Raw genomic sequence first — 16,231 nt, forward strand, 5'->3', positions numbered from 1 at the left:
ACACTACGGCACTCTACGGGACTCTATGGGACTCTACGGGACTCTACGGGACTCTATGGGACTCTACGGGACTCTACGGGCACTCTATGGGCCTCTACGGGACTCTACGGGCACTCTATGGGCCTCTACGGGACTCTACGGGCACTCTATGGGCCTCTACGGGACTCTACGGGCACTCTATGGGAATCTACGGGACTCTACGGGACTCTACGGGACTCTACGGGCACTCTACGGGACTCTGCGGTACTCTACGGGACTCTACGGGCACTCTATGTGACTCTACGGAACTCTACTGCACTTGACAACACTCAACGGCACTGTACAGCTTGCGATAAGGCTCGGAAACATTTGAAAAACGCTCGATGACGCTTGAGGAACGCTCGAAACCGCACCAAAAAACTCTAAAAGCGCTCCAAAACACTCGGAAAACACTCGAAAAGCACTCGAAAACGGTCGAAAACGCTCTGAAAATGATCGAGAAACGCTCGAAAACTGTTGATTAACGCTCGATAACGCTTGTAGGGAAATCTAAAAATCATGCCGCATGGTATTACCATCACGAGTACGTGAGCCACCAACGGCGACTGGTAGATGGTACCGCCATCGCGAGAGCGCGAGCTCCTAACAGAGGTTCGCAGAGTTGAGTTGGGATATTGTTCAGGGGCAGGGTTGCGCGATCGCATCCTATGCTGCCCTCTGATTTTATTCGTCAGCTTTCACCGTTTTTTGCCCCCAAGGGCGACGCAACGAATTTTTGGCAGGGGCTCGCGCACTCGGGATGACGGTGCCACCTACTAGTAGCCATTGGCGACTTACGTACTCGTGATGGCTTACCTACGCTTACCGACCCTGCTCGCTTTTGATGATAAGGGAAGAGCACTCGTGGCGCCCTCTTTGACTTTACCCTTCACTTACCTTATTTAAATTACGGGAAGGTGAAAAATTTTATCTTAATTAAATTCTACTTCACAGCTAGTTCCCATAAGGATGATACCGATCCCCCAGGTCCCGCCACGAGGAGGCCGCTGTGATTGGGACCCGCCTAAGCATAGGCACCTGGTTCCGTTGAGTTCCCAGCGTCCCAGGAACTCGCAGAACCAGGATTTCATTACCCATACAGTACACCATTCGCATACCATACGCATCATCCGTCCATACAACACACCACTCTCATACCATACTCATCCGTCCATGCAACGCTCGCCGCAGAATACAGGGTAAGTCGCCGAGTATATTGCCAGTTGGCATCGAATTACGGATATAATTTGCCGGAAGGGCATACTACTTCTAACGCGAACGATCCAGCAGCTTCCACCGTCACCGACGACTAACCCGGCTCAGCTGTCGGCCCGCGAATACGAGTTTCAGTCGACGGGCTTGTCCCGACTTACAGCAGGCAGAGCCCCCGCGGGATGCCGCCAGAGCGAAACAACGCATCGCGCTACCGACAACCTGAGCCAGGTAGCCTTGCACGCCGTAGTTTAACTACGACGTACTAGGTGCCGACGGAAGCTGCCGGATACACTAAAGGTACGGCAATGCCGTACCTGCAAAAATCTACTTCGGTTAGCACGCAATTCCGAAATTACTAGCTGCATGGAAATGTACCCGACTACGTCCTGTCCGCACTTTACAATCGCGCACGCACGCAATGAGTGCTTCCACTTTTAACTACGTTAAGCTACTGTCATACAAAAAAAAAAACGCTAAGTGGAATCACTCGCGCAGCTATTTGCGGACCGGGGGTTTTCAACGATAGTTGGAAACCACCGGTTCCCCAGGCTCACCACGTGGCGGTTACTGCGCACCGAAGCCCTTTACAAACGTAATAAATTAAGTTAAATATATTAAGAAAGGGAACGGAAGGGAGGGTGATGTCTCCCATAAGGCCCGGTTTCACAACCCAAGTTAACCGAAGTTTGATTTTTTACTGTTAGGTTTAACCGCAGGTTAAAACTGGGGTTAACCGTTAGATTTAACCGTAGGTTAAAACTGGGGTTAACTGTTAGACTTAACCGTAGGTTAAAACTGGGGTTAACCGTTAGATTTAACCGTAGGATAAAACTGGGGTTAAACCAGTTACGGTACAAGCAGGTAACCCGATGTTTACCCTTCGGAAGACCAAAGGGTACTGATACTCCGAGCGCGCGCTCGGCCTTATATAGGGTCCCCGACCCCGGCACGCGCATGCGCAGTTCCTTATAACACCTTTGTATATTCCAATTTCGGAATTTCTTTATAATAACGGAATTTCATGGCTATGGAACCCTTTTCTTTAGGGTCTTTATACTCACGTTATAAAATTTCAAACGATTAGGTACACCTAGTTTTGTGAAAAATTTCCTTATCAACCGACCCCTCGGTTGCCTCTTTCTCGTCACCTTCACGGAAAATCCGTAATTATAAGATGACGCAATGGGAGTACAAGGGTACCTTTTTCAGGTATCTGCGGTCAGGTGTCGACCCGGAGAAGCGACGGTACGGTAATTGAGGACTCCCGATTATCACAAAATTCTAATCACCATAAAATCCCCAAATTTTAATAATCAATTTTGAAATTTATTAATCAAGTATGTATTAGACATTTTTGACGATCATCCAGTTTTCCAATTCATTTTCATCCCAAGATCTCTCCGAGATCTCAATCATGTGTTAATATTCATTTAACCCTTTGCCCTACAACCACATGTAAGACTCGTGGTCAGGTATTCGGGCCTCACAAGTTTCGGCCAATTTCACCTTCCCGTAATTTAAATAAGGTAAGTGAAGGGTAAAGTCAAAGAGGACGCCACGAGTGTTCTTCCCTTACCATCAAAAGCGTCGGTAAGCGTAGGTAAGCCACCACCGTCAACAGCTGCATGGTATTACCATCACGAGTACCGCATGCCCTACGTCTGTCTTGTCCGTCATATTTGATACGTTTTCTCCTGGTTTTCTACGGTAAACTACTTGTTTACGTAATATACGTCAAAAACCTCGAAAACCGTGAAATTACCCAACCCTGGTAACAAGCTCGTTCGCTGAACTTTTGCTCTTTAATTTACATACTCTTACATAAGAGATACCTCAAGTATATACATGATCGTAGGCATTGAGAAAACCGCTCAACTGCATGAGTACTAATTATGACCCGCATAATTTTATAGACCTTAAAATTATAATTAATAAAATGATCGAGTCGAATAATATCAGTTTGGTCATCTCTAAGCATACAGTTGAGTTTTATAAATAGAATGAAAACGTAAAATCACTGCACTTTATAAAAATTGTTAATATACCGTTTCCATATGAACTCGATTGAATAGTTATTCTATTCATTAAGAAAGAATCAGTATCACTTTACATAAATAAAAAACATTACTGTCTTAGTATCGATAGCATCTCGCTCAACATATCTGCAGCTTCGTCTTCGTGTGTTTGTGTCAGCACATCTTCCAGTTGTTCTGCAGACAACTCATTAGGCACCTATTAAACGAAATATAGAATTTAAATCATTTTTATTCTCATGGTGAACGATTTAATCGCGCACTTTAAACACAAAGTGGAATTTGAAACTAATTCTCATGCATTTCAGATCAAACTTTGCCACACTTTCACCAATGATACTCACGAGGTAATTCAAGAGTACCAAAGAAGGACTGGCAATCTTCGGATTTAACTCTTTCAGCAAAAAGTCGTATTTGAGGTGTTTAATAATTTTCTTCCACCCACCAGTTTTGTCAAGTATACTTGCCAATGCTATGACATTGGCAGAATCTAAAAGGCAGTTTACATCGCTGTTCTGTTCGGTAACCTCCTGCTTAATTTCTATCTCGGAGGAACCCATATTGTCTCTGACAGCAGTCGGAGAAAATAAACGTAAAATCTGAAAGTTGACAAAGAAAAAAAACATTCTAGCGCCCATAAAATCATCGACATCTTATAAAATACAATAATTAATTTACCGCAGGTTTATTCGAAGCCAGATCGTACGAAGTTTGACCCTCTTCGTCATCGGAGGTGACTTCGCGTTTAATTCCAATTTCATCATCGTCGTCTTCCTCCTGTTATGGAAAAAATAATATTAATAAAATTAACGTGATATGCATCGATGTTTGCCAGTGTAATAAATAAATATGTCAGTGATTTCAATTTACAACGAACTTACTTTAGTGGACAGTCTGTTATTATTTGGAATGTGTGGATCTGCCTTGTATTGCAACAACAGTTTGCAAAGTTCTTCGGCCCGTTGTCCAGTATTCACCACCGCACTGTGCAATGCTGTATTTCCACTAAAGTTTCTCTTATTCACGTTTATGTTGGTCTGCAGAGTACAACATTACAATTTGCAAGAACTCAGATTAAAATTAAATACAGATCGAATAAATTAAGTCATCGTAGAGTATTTCACAATTGCATCACAAAAGATTGCAATTACTAACCTCCTTGAGCAGGTATTCGACAATATTCAAATGGCCTCCTTCTACAGCAATATGTAATGCAGTACGACCACACGAAGTGTCTGTACAGTTTACATCTGCACCTGCTTCGACAAGATATTTTACAGCTTCAGCGGAACCAGCTTCGGCAGCAAGTTGCAGAGGTGTCCATCCAATATCATCCGGTGCATCTATCTTGACGATGCCAGGCAAAAGAGCTTTTACGCATTTGCCCGCGTTAGGCACTAAACAAGCGTATTATAATACTTAACCTCACTCTTTTATTGACACAATAAGCTAATGATGACTTACATTTAACTGCTGAATGTAAAGCAGAAGATCCACGGTCATCGCAGATATTTGCATCGGCCCCCAGTTCAAGCAATGTGTTGGTTATTTGAGGTTGATTTTGCAAAACGGCATAATGCAACGGTGTCTAAAAAGACCAAGCAAATTCTTTAACTTTCAGCAAATAAGATACAAAGAGGAAATTTTTATGGAAAGCTATTTTTTTTAAGCAAGGATACAGAATGTCCACCGTAAAGTCTAAACACTTTTGCTGTAAGGAACAATTATTTTAGTATGTACCTTTCCTGAACTGTTCTGAATGTTGACGATATGCTTATAATCTGGATCACTACCAAGGATAAGCAAAATATATTGCACCACATAATATTGTTCCATGCGAAGAGCCCAATGAAGTGGAGAATCTCCATACTTTGTCCTTTGAGTGAGTAATGATGGAATCTTTTCTTTTAATTTCGATGGTTCGCTTCGCATTATCTTCGCAGCATCGGATACTACATTTAACGCGAAGTTGTCATCCTGTTGAATTATTAAAGATACAAAACTTAGGACATCTTACCAGAAAGGAATACAGAAACATAAATATGGATATTACAATTGATCGGTTGTTCCACTATAACTTACCTGTTCTGATTTGCCATCAATAGCCAACATATTGTCGCGTTCGTCGAATGTGGTCATGAACTCTAGATATTTAATAAAAAGAAATGTTAGTAGTTTTATGGGGAAAATAAAATCTAACAGCTAAAATCTGATGTGCAAAAAAAATGAGGGGCGGCAAATTTTTCACACTATACGTACTGTCTTCATCGAGCGAGGATAAAAATTTCTTAAAATCGTCTGATGCACACTGATCTAACTGCAGCAACTGTTCCAAATTGATGGAGGAACTGCGGCTTTCGGCCGTACTAATGCCATACGACCTTTCCGATGACAGATTTCTTATCGAAGTGTTCCTACACCGAGCCAATTCTGAGCTGCCTGAATATGACATCCGTATACGTTTGCGACCTGAAAGACAAAAAAAAGGGCATGTAAGTGATCCTTTTATTATTTTACTACTATTTATTTTTTATTATTATACCAAGGTAATGCGAGATCCTAAAAGCATTCTGAAATTTTCTATTCGAATGCTTACCCAATTTGTCACTTGGTTTGTAGGTGAACTTTATTGGCAGGGAACAATCACCATCGGTAGGTCGCTCCAACTGTATAAAGACATCCTTTGGCTCCGTGATTTCTAAATCTTTATAAGGAGGTGTGCTATGACAAATACAATGTGAAATTAAACGTGGCACGAACAGATAATAAATTGGAAACTAATTTCTTTAATGAAAAAATTACTTTTATATTTTTGGTACACTCACCGAAAGACTATAGCATACTGATGATGCACGTCCAATTCAGAGAAACGTGCATAGGCAGACCAAATTTCCTGGTCGTCTTCGTTCTGTTCGAAAAACTTAATTTTTATGTTTTCTGGAATAAAAGGAAACAGTTAATACACACAGAACATATGTGTTAAGACTTAGCTCCAAAGATTCAAACTTTTACAAAGCTACAGACTTTTTCCGACTTTCTCCACGAGTATAAATACTTCGTCGGATCCTTCGCAACATCCACTGGTTCTGTCTACTCGACATATTTTCAATTCTCCTGTAAGAGCGCTTTCTGTAATGTAAATAAAAATCATAAATATAAATCACTCATGCCACATCCAGATTCAGATATTTAAGATGTTCGTTCATAAATACGAGAATATTGAATTAATCATACTTCAGATTTCAGTAAATTCCTTCACAGGTTTTATAAACTTAATTAATGCAATTAACTTACTTAAATTATTTATTGGATGCGAGTAAACTGGCTCGGTAAGTGGCATCAGATAGCCTTTCTGATTCTCCACGAATCCTTGAAAACACAACGCGACGCTGTTAAGGTTCATATGCTTTTGAGCACTTTCGGCTTGCATTCGGACCTGTAACACAATCAACAATTTACGTCACAATAACAAACGGTTAGAAACCATTTTTGCCTAATTTGCATATGAGCACGTAGAAATCTTCTACAGAACTTATTGCCTCTCATTTATGCCAGCTGGATGGTAACTGAGAACACTAAACAGTTATATCAAAATTTTAAGCCACTTTAATGATAACCGATTGGAAGCCCTATCAAGTTTCCTTGGAAGTTTACATTACAGTGGAATGTAAACAAAAGAAAGGTAAGATTACAAAACATAGATAAATGAACTAATCATAGAGACTCATTCAGCATATGAATTCATTTCAATAAGTCTTTCCAGGTTTTTTAATGCACCACTTAAATGCGTTAATTTTTTCCTACCGAAATTATGAAAACATTCATATATTTTATAACAAATAAATTACAAGTCATATTAGGAAAGCCGTACAATTTTACCTGTGTTTCTTCTCGAACCCCCAATTGTGTGATATTCATATTTTTCTGCCTCAATTTCTCCACAGCATCGAATTTCAGTTTCCTTAATAGTTCTTCCTTAATGTATTTCCTAGCTGTGTGTATTATACCCATTCCTTGAAATCTGGAGAACATTTTTGATTTTCGAGGTTTCTGTATATTCATAACATTGAATCGATATTAATCTTCTAAAATACTTACACTGCGAGATATCCGTTTTGTGCAGTGACCACAATCTCATGTGGATCATCTTGCTCCGTATTGCCATCTCTCCGTACCAATCGATGAGCATGGGGCAGTCGTCGATCAGGACTTACGGTGACTAGTCTACACCTTACTATAGCTTTTTCTCCAGAGTAATTTCGAATCTGAAATATTTAACTTTAATGTTAATAATAAAGGATTGGTCTATGACAACAGAAATTGATTCATTGGTTTTCCTATATTTTAATGATATGAACCAAGATACACAAACAACATAAAGTTTAATGAAATACAATAACTTACTTCAACCGATGGTGCGTTCTTTCTGCGTCCTGTACCATTTATATTTCCCATCAAGGTTCCATGTGTTCCCATCATTTCAGATCTGTACCGAAATCTGAATCTTTCTATTGGTTGTACCACTATTTTCAGCTGAGGTTTTTCATTAACTGCCAAAATGAAAACCAAGGTTAGATCAGTATCATACTAATTAAACATTTTTAATAATTTAAAAATATTCAAATCATAACCTACACATATTATTGGCACTTAGAAAGTTATTTGAATGAATCTGTGGAGATAGTACAGATGCTGGAGACTGTTCCGAATTACTGCTTCGTGAATCTACAGAACTTTCACAGGGACTAAATCCCCGGATGTCATCCATTGTTCTGGAATCTAGAAAAAAAAAAAGCGAGAACATTAATTTAACCAAGGTGCCAAATGATTAAAAGTCAAGTTATTGCTGCCCTTAATCACTCGCTAACATAAAACATCGTATACGATTTCATTATATATTGTTAGAACAAAAGAACATGGTAGCAAACCTTGAATGCATTCCGTAAAATTAAGCCACCACAGAAACATTAGACCCTTCCTAAATAATTATCAAAATACTAATACATTACAACCATTTCTTGTTTCTTACCGCAATGACACATTATAAAAACAAAATATTAAAGGAATAAATTCTTCCGTGCCAACTATTCACCGATTATTTTAGAACCAGAAATTCATACATAACCTATAATCACAAACAGAACCCTACTCATCGACGCATTATATTACCATCGTTGAAGGTGTGATAATTCTGCTCGCCCGTGGCAACATTTTGTAGCACGGAAAAATTCTCAAAAACCGCTGGCATTTTTTCGCATAGAAGAATTGCGCGTAAATCGGTATAGATAATCGTAAACTACATAAGCATCGTATGCACTGGCAGATGAAGAGAGACACGCTGCACGTCAATGTGTAAATATCGTAATTAATCTTTTCTTTTCACTTATGCGATGTAACTGCCATTAGGTATCGCCGACGACTGTATCGTGAACAAACCTTATCTCTCTGCGAAAAGGAATTTAACCTTGCTCACGAAGACAGGTTCTTCCCCGCATTCGAAAATGACGAACCACGCGACGAAGTGGCCTTCTACTGTTCATCTGATTTCCCGACGTGACGTCATCCACTCCATGGCAGCGTAGTGCGATTCAAGCAATAACCAATAAAACGATTAAATTTTACTAAAATATTGGAAAAAGGGCAGAAAATTCGCTTTACTCATTGGTTGCTACTTGCGACTTACAATAAATTTTTAATATGTTCATTAAAATTATATAATCCAAGTAGGCACAATGGTTCGTCCTTATTTTAAAAAGTAGAAACAGGTGTTCGTAAACATAATTACATTAACTTCAAATTTATATAAAATGTAAATGGATGTGGTTTCATTGCATTACTAAATAAATACATGTTTATATGAAGTGAAATTCCTGGATTCATCCTTATTCCTTTCACGCTGATATTTTAATGCATAGTGATTATCAATAGCGGAAATACAAATTTAACGTTGGTTGCAGACGATAATGAGACAGTATCGTCCCTAACTGGATATAATAAATTCGTTATGAATGATTTCTCAGAAAAGAATCCTCTGAACTACACTCTGACATGTATTGTGCATTTTCTACATTTTTTAAATTTCTATTAGTGTTCTGATTGAGTATTAAAATTGATCTTTATTTATAGTGATTCCATCTTCCCAGTTTGTGACCAGGATCCTTTTGCCTTGTGCTCAAACTGTACGTCCTCTTCAAGGTTTTGCAGAAGGGTTACAGCGAGATTCTTTATCCTTTATTTCTGTTCCTTTACTGTAGCATCGTATTCATCGATGTATTTTAAATGATTATTATGTTAAATCATTGTTACGTTAAACTACAGCTTTGGTGATTTGTCGATGTTTCCAACAGAAAGTCGGAAAGTTTGGAACTTTCAATACTGGCATGTATTTGCACCACACATTGAAAATGACCAAGGATATGCATATTGCCATGACCACTAGAAAAGTAATATGTAGAATGGAGAAAGTAAAAGTAAAGTCTATTTGTAAAATAAATAAATTTTCTGTTCACCATAAAATATTGAAAGATGAACAAGCTGATAGGATTTATCGGGTTGACTTTCCTCTGGAGTAAAGTGATCCGTTAAAACCAAGGAACTTTGCAGCTTTTCAGATTCCTTTCTAATTTTATTGGCTGCCTTGCGCATGTAAATGATATTTGATTTTTCTTTCAGAAAACTGTTATCTAATAGTTTACTGCTACTGGCATCGTCATTTGGCCACCATGATTCATCGTAGCGATCTGCAAAATATAACAGATGCGCAAATAAAATATTCAATTATCATGGATTGACAGAAATTAGCTACAGTGAAGAGAGAGTTTGTTATTCGTTGTACAATTTGTTTCACTGAGGTTACTGTATTTGACGAAGCAAAATATTCGTACCAACTAGATTCCCTTCCCAACGAAATTGAGACGTAGAAGAATCTGGAGTTTCTATTTCCACTTCCACGATTTCTGGTAATTTTCTAATATTATGTTCCTCCAGTAAAAGAACAGCATCGTCGCTAGCTCCTCCATAATCAAATAAGGATTCTCGTCTTTTTCCAAAGTCTTCCTCTATTTCAGGGAACTCTTCTTGGCTTTCTTTGAAGTATCCGAGACTTCCAATAATGTAAACGTTTTCAGGAGATGTGATGTTTTTCTTCTCACTTACATTTGACCTCGAGGCATTTTTTACAATAGTTAAAACATCATTATCGAAGTTAGTTTTATTCAAAGAAGTCTGACTAAAGTTATTAATTTTCGTCCCCTTTTTCATGCTCTCCAAGAACGATCGAATGGACGATTCATTACCCGTAACTGTTTTACTTTCAGAAACGATTACTTTACTTTTGTACGATTCATTATTTTGATTTCGTAGGTCAGGTTGTAGATTTATTTCTGTAAGCGTGCTGCCATTTTCAGTTCCAAATGCAGATTTTACATCTACGTAGCAATCTGAACCTGCAGGACAGGATTCGTTTTCTTTTTTGGGAACCTTTGACGAAACAGTATTCTGAAATAAAGTATCATCGAGTGAAGACTTTATAATACCACGAAATGAAACATCTTGGAAAATTACGCCTCGTATACTTACATCGGTATTATGATTTTCAGAAAAGCTTGGAGACTCTTCGAAACGTTGCACACGTGAGTTCGTTGGACAGTCTTCAGATTTTAATTTAGTCGACAGTGTCGATAAGCCTGAATCGTTAACACGTTCATAAAAGGGCACGTTGAAGGTTGAAATAAAATTAATATCTTTTTCAATTTCTTCCTTTTTCTCAGGCTTCAAACATTGCTTTGTAGATGAATGTTCGCTGTCCAGTTGATCACCAGTTGACATAACCGTTTGCTGAGACGCTGATATTTTTTGATTAGAAGAGTCTTGTTTCCAAGGTTCAAAGATATGACCCAGTTGATGTATTTGATCCTCATTTTCCATCGTGGATGTCTCACCTTCCTTAATTTTGTTGACCTTTTGGCGTAATTTTGTCGAAGCCCTTACACTGAAGGGAATATCTATTTTTAATGGTGTCTCTCCGTCGAGTTCAGAGACCTTCTCCGACAATCCTGAAATGCCCTTTTTATTATCGAAGTTGTCGTCTGTATCGTTCATCTGCATTTCTTTCTTCATAGTAGATCTCTCTCTGAGCTCTCGATTCAAAGTCAAGGTGTCATCTTCTCTCAACCAATCCATCGTTTCAAACATCATCGATGTAGTATTTGTATTAGTTGCAGGAATTTCCCAAAGTTTTGACGTTTTCAAGGAATCATCTATTGTCGGTATTCTATTAGACGCGCTTTTAACAAAGGATGAAGTAGACATTGGTTCTGCGGTACTAGAACTTAAAACTTCCTCAAAAACTTCTAAATTAGTTTCATTTCCTAAATTTTTGTCCTGAAAAAAAGAAATACTGTTAGAAGCACGAGTATTTTTTAATAGAATGTGTGTTGATTTATCGACTAGTTTTGGCTAAATTTGTATAATTGCAATCTGCTAAAAATCAATCGATAAAGCAATACATTCATATCGCACTTAAAAAATATCTTTAAATAGGAATGCATAATAATACAGTAGTCATATTGTCTGTTCTCTGCTGTAGTTTCATTAAAATCGTTACTTCATTAATCTCTTCAGTGCTTGTTGAAAGAAATGACGCAAAATCTGGGAAAGAGGAGTTTTCTTGTACAGATTCCATGTTTGATATAGAAGCAGCAGGTGATCTATTGGAATCTGCGACACAATTATTTCATGTTTCACTTTTAATTACATCTTTGATAAATTATGAATAAAAAATATTCCTTGATTCGGTATTTTCTGAACTAACTTACCCAAATTCAGTGAAGAGATAACAGGTTCAGTATTATTTACAATATTGTTGCTTGATTCTCTTCCAGAATGAATAACTGATTTCGACAACAATGCTGATGACGTCTGTGGTCTCGTAACAACTGAAGAGCTGGAAAATGCATCCAACAATTTTACAAAATCACTGTCTTTCAATTCAAAATTATGTGATTTGATGTCCTGGGCTTGTAACAAATGGGAAACACTGGATGTTGCATTTGAGGTTGCACCGAGACTTTTCAAAGGCCTCGTCGTTGCTGATCTCAGCTTTCCATGGAAATCCTTGCGAGGAACTTTAGTCCGATGAAAATGCCTTTTAGATCGGGCTGAATCTGTAGTAACGTTCCTTGTCAAGTTTCCAAGATTCTGTCCTGCAAATTCCAAAATATTATCTGACAAAACGAACCTTGAAAAACATTAATTCTAGGTTAACATTGAATTGTAATTGAAATTCATACCAGGTGCAATAATGCTTAAAGCAGATAAAATCATCGGTGTCGACAATTCATTGACAGAGGTCATAGTTAATTCGCTGGTTCCATTGAGCTTTACCTCGTCATTCTTCTTTCTGTAATCACTAGCTATGACGGGCGGTTCAGGTTTTTTAATTGATGCATACTTGCTGCGAAGATCTCCTTTCATTTGGAGAGTCTCATTGACCAAAAATCCTACAATTATGAAAATCACTGTCAATCAATACAATATTTATTAAACTACCGAGGAATTCATCAAAGAGAGTTAATTTCAATGTGACTTTTTATGAGAACAAACATGGGAGAATCCTACCTTTCATTGATGACAATATAAATCATGAAAAGATTAAAGTATGATCATTAGAATTTCATTAATATTAGTAATAATAAAAGTTCAGTAAGAACAAACCTAGCAATATACAAATCAGATACCAAGGCTGAGATTCCATGTTAAGTTCTCCGAAGTCTGATTTGCCCGAAACCTTCAAGCACTATTGGAAAATTACGGTATTCCAAAAAGATACCGATATCAGCTTTGGATTACACTATAAAAGCATATTTCGGGCATAGTTGAAACGAAAAACATCATAAAATAAAGTTTGTTTATAAAACAAATGTTCTCGAGGAATAAATAATTGACACGCGTCCGCTAAGGCTGATTCGAGGACGAGCTGATCGCCTTGCATTTCTCGTTTCAACCTTCAATTATTATAATATAATGATTACCTAGCAAGAAATTCATTGCCACTTAATTCCCCTCATTCTCTCCACTTTTAAACGTAAGTCTTCAAAAGTGTCTTGAAGCAGAGAACTAAAAATGTGGATAAGTACTAAAAAACAAAAAGAAAAAACGGTTAAATGCTATCTATCGGAAGATAGTAGTATTTATTATTCTTATCACAGGCGTCAAGAACTTGCACTTTGACTCGTAATCCACAGGGAAATAATTTCCTTACAAACGTCTCAACCACATTCAGTAGACAACGCGAATAAATAAATAATGATTGAGAGAGAATTCATTTTCAGAAATGCGTGTTTAGAATGACCGATTTGACGAAACAGTTTGGGCAGCGCTTCGGAACATTCGTATTTGGCGCCAAACTCAGCTGGCGCAATAGGATTACGTGAATCTACGCAAGACCGGCAGCCTTTCAACGGCTACAATCTGCGAAGGCTGAATGGAGATACCGTTACCATGAGATATGAGAATGGGGGATAGTTTTACGATATATTTACGACGCGTTGTCGTCGGGCGGGAGCAGTTATAGAGAGCGCGAGAGACTTTCAACTGTAGAAATATTCTTCATTGACAAGTGTGCACTTCTCTCCGATCATGGCTGCAAGTGTGGAGAAAATTGGCATCGTTGGAAGGTGACAGTTTTACCTTCTCTACCTTTAACTTACACCTGAAAAATAAATTTGATAAGCTAAAAAAAATTAGGTATCAAACTTGAACTTAAATATTGCAAATTAGGCAACGTGCCGAACAAACTATACGGCATGAAATGTCAAACCTGTACTGGTTTCTTATTAAGTTGTCCATAAAATTATTCCCATTTTTACATTTCTTATTAAGTTGTCCATATAATTATTGCAATTTTTTATGTCTATAATTTGTTGCTTTGTTCTCTGATAAAATGGATTTTCCTTTACGTTCCTCTTTAACATGCAGACTTCGTTCTACGTTTTGATAACAATAATTGTGTTTTAAGTATAGTCGATGTCACGTCGCATAGCTGACCAAGGCCTGACTACCAATGATTACTACAACTTCCAATTAGCCCACATTTTCCAAACGATCTGAAGGAATTAAAAAAAACTTGTGTTCTGTGAATAGAGAAATACAGTGTTATCATGTATGAGATTCTTATGATAATATGAGATTTCTACTGTTGACCGTACCCAGTGGTGGCGTTGAACCAAATCGAGATAACGTCAATTTCCTTGATTTCAGTGGAGTTGCTTAACATAGTTTTCATAGGTTCTACGAAAAATCTTTATGCTAGAGTCATGAATTTTCAAATAGTGATTACTATTAATGAGTTAAAAATTCCTGCTTTGGTTTTTTTCTCAAGATTTTGTTTTTATTGCAGCGGTTTAATAGGCCGTAGTTGGGCGATGCTGTTCGCAAGTGCAGGGTACAGCGTAGTACTATTTGACATTGTGGAAGAACAAACGAAGACAGCCTTAGATGATATTCAGCAACAGTTAAAACGACTCGAGAAAGACGGACTTCTACGCGGGAAACTTACTGCTGATCAACAGTACAATCTTATCAGTGGCAAGTGTTACATCACAGTAGATATGAAAAATTTATTTTTTTCCCATTATCGTCATAAAAATGGTGCGACTCGATAATATTTTATCTTGTTAAAGGGGAAGTACCTTACAATATGCAATACTATTAGAAAAATAACACGAACCATATACAACGTATGATGTTACGATCGGTCAGTTAATTTTGCAATCTGTTTCCCTCCGGTCATACAGGGTCTTCGAACTTAGCAGAGACTGCTAAAGGTGCTACGCTTATTCAAGAATGTACCCCAGAGAACTTGACACTCAAGATAAATGTTTTCACTGAACTGGATGAGGTTGTTGATGACAAAGTGATCTTGTCATCGTCGACCTCTACCTTACGTCCATCTCTCTTCAGTGAGAAGCTTAAGCACCGCCAGCAAGTTGTCGTGTCCCATCCTGTAGGTATTTTTATTCTTTCTTTACTCCGAGAATTCAAATTAAATTGTACCATTTTCTGCATATGCCTAGGTGAATCCTCCATATTATGTACCTCTCGTTGAAATTGTACCAGCTCCTTGGACACGACCCGAGATACCAGCAAAAGTGAAAGAAATTATGCTCAAAACAGGCCAAGCTCCTGTTACATTAAGCAGAGAAATCGATGGTTTTGTACTCAACCGAATACAGTATGCAATTACTTTCTATTGCTTTATAGCATATACTATATCTGTTATTACAGTATTATCCGACTCTGTTGGGTATTCGTTTCTAAGAACTTCAAAAATGAAACCAGAGGTTGATTATCGTTGATGTTAATTAGATATGCAATCCTTTGCGAAGTATGGAATTTGGTAGCAGATGATGTTGTGGATGTGAAGGACATAGACGTAGTAATGAGTGAAGGATTAGGAATGCGCTATGCTTTTCTCGGTGCTCTGGAAACAGCTCATCTCAATGCGGAAGGTAAGCCATTTCCCTTACCATACTATCCTATCATTAGCATTACAATTACTGATTTACTAATCCTTATGAAATGTGTTCTTTCCTACTACAGGTTTCAAAAAATACTGTGAGGTATACGGAAAGTCAATCCGTGGGACCAGCCTAAAATTAGGACCTGTTCCGACATTCGACCAAAAAACTGTAGATAAAATCAGTGACCAGTTGAATGAGATTACTCCACTGGAAAAACTTCAGGAGAGGCGTGCGTGGAGAGACACAGCCTTGACAAAACTTTCACAGTTGAAAAAGGAAATGAAGAACGTATAAAATGTGTATTATTTGTAAGTTTACCGACCACAACTTGCACTGTTATATTGATAAAGATTGATAAATAAATAAACCAAAATACAGCTTACGATGTTTCAGTTTCTCACTAACCTTTCAAATGTGAAGAACTGTCATGAGTATATAAACTAA

The 16,231-nt window shown here is 37.9% G+C and overlaps 3 protein-coding genes across 10 annotated transcripts; 1 reads left to right on the plus strand and 2 right to left on the minus strand.

Annotated features, from left to right (window-relative positions):
• Positions 1-3,016: 3,016 nt before the first annotated feature.
• Positions 3,017-8,848, minus strand: LOC105694834 (nuclear factor NF-kappa-B p100 subunit). Of its 3 annotated transcripts, none has more exons than XM_012415886.1 (18): positions 8,703-8,848; positions 7,902-8,045; positions 7,671-7,816; positions 7,365-7,531; positions 7,146-7,287; positions 6,561-6,702; positions 6,291-6,395; positions 6,092-6,203; positions 5,863-5,987; positions 5,526-5,735; positions 5,349-5,410; positions 5,007-5,243; positions 4,731-4,854; positions 4,422-4,663; positions 4,148-4,303; positions 3,945-4,043; positions 3,611-3,865; positions 3,017-3,465 (listed from the first exon to the last, which is right to left on the minus strand). In XM_012415886.1, the coding sequence occupies exons 2-18, from the start codon at positions 8,032-8,034 to the stop codon at positions 3,358-3,360; spliced, it is 2,565 nt and encodes an 854-aa protein (XP_012271309.1). In that variant the 5' UTR covers positions 8,035-8,045; positions 8,703-8,848; the 3' UTR covers positions 3,017-3,357. The 3 variants fall into 3 exon arrangements, with proteins under 3 accessions (XP_012271309.1, XP_012271307.1, XP_012271308.1); XM_012415884.1 differs by lacking the exon at positions 8,703-8,848 and adding an exon at positions 8,436-8,689; XM_012415885.1 differs by lacking the exon at positions 8,703-8,848 and adding an exon at positions 8,296-8,323.
• An 83-nt stretch (positions 8,849-8,931) lies between these two features.
• On the minus strand, positions 8,932-13,887 carry LOC105694835. Of its 6 annotated transcripts, XM_012415888.1 has the most exons (10): positions 13,766-13,846; positions 13,298-13,401; positions 12,981-13,062; positions 12,557-12,766; positions 12,083-12,469; positions 11,824-11,984; positions 10,845-11,648; positions 10,151-10,763; positions 9,776-10,006; positions 8,932-9,701 (listed from the first exon to the last, which is right to left on the minus strand). In XM_012415888.1, the coding sequence occupies exons 3-10, from the start codon at positions 13,018-13,020 to the stop codon at positions 9,574-9,576; spliced, it is 2,574 nt and encodes an 857-aa protein (XP_012271311.1). In that variant the 5' UTR covers positions 13,021-13,062; positions 13,298-13,401; positions 13,766-13,846; the 3' UTR covers positions 8,932-9,573. The 6 variants fall into 6 exon arrangements, with proteins under 6 accessions (XP_012271311.1, XP_012271313.1, XP_012271310.1 ...); XM_012415890.1 differs by lacking the exon at positions 13,766-13,846 and having other exon boundaries at positions 11,872-11,984; positions 13,298-13,691; XM_012415887.1 differs by lacking the exon at positions 13,766-13,846 and having other exon boundaries at positions 13,298-13,691.
• Positions 13,808-16,169, plus strand: LOC105694837 (lambda-crystallin homolog). Its single transcript, XM_012415892.1, has 6 exons — positions 13,808-13,942; positions 14,665-14,852; positions 15,062-15,270; positions 15,341-15,498; positions 15,633-15,775; positions 15,867-16,169. The coding sequence occupies exons 1-6, from the start codon at positions 13,905-13,907 to the stop codon at positions 16,079-16,081; spliced, it is 951 nt and encodes a 316-aa protein (XP_012271315.1). The 5' UTR covers positions 13,808-13,904; the 3' UTR covers positions 16,082-16,169.
• The last annotated feature ends 62 nt before the right edge of the window (positions 16,170-16,231 follow it).

Source organism: Orussus abietinus, unplaced genomic scaffold, assembly GCF_000612105.2.
Source record: "Orussus abietinus isolate OABI.00-Male unplaced genomic scaffold, Oabi_2.0 scaffold319, whole genome shotgun sequence".
NCBI classification, from domain to species: domain Eukaryota; kingdom Metazoa; phylum Arthropoda; class Insecta; order Hymenoptera; family Orussidae; genus Orussus; species Orussus abietinus.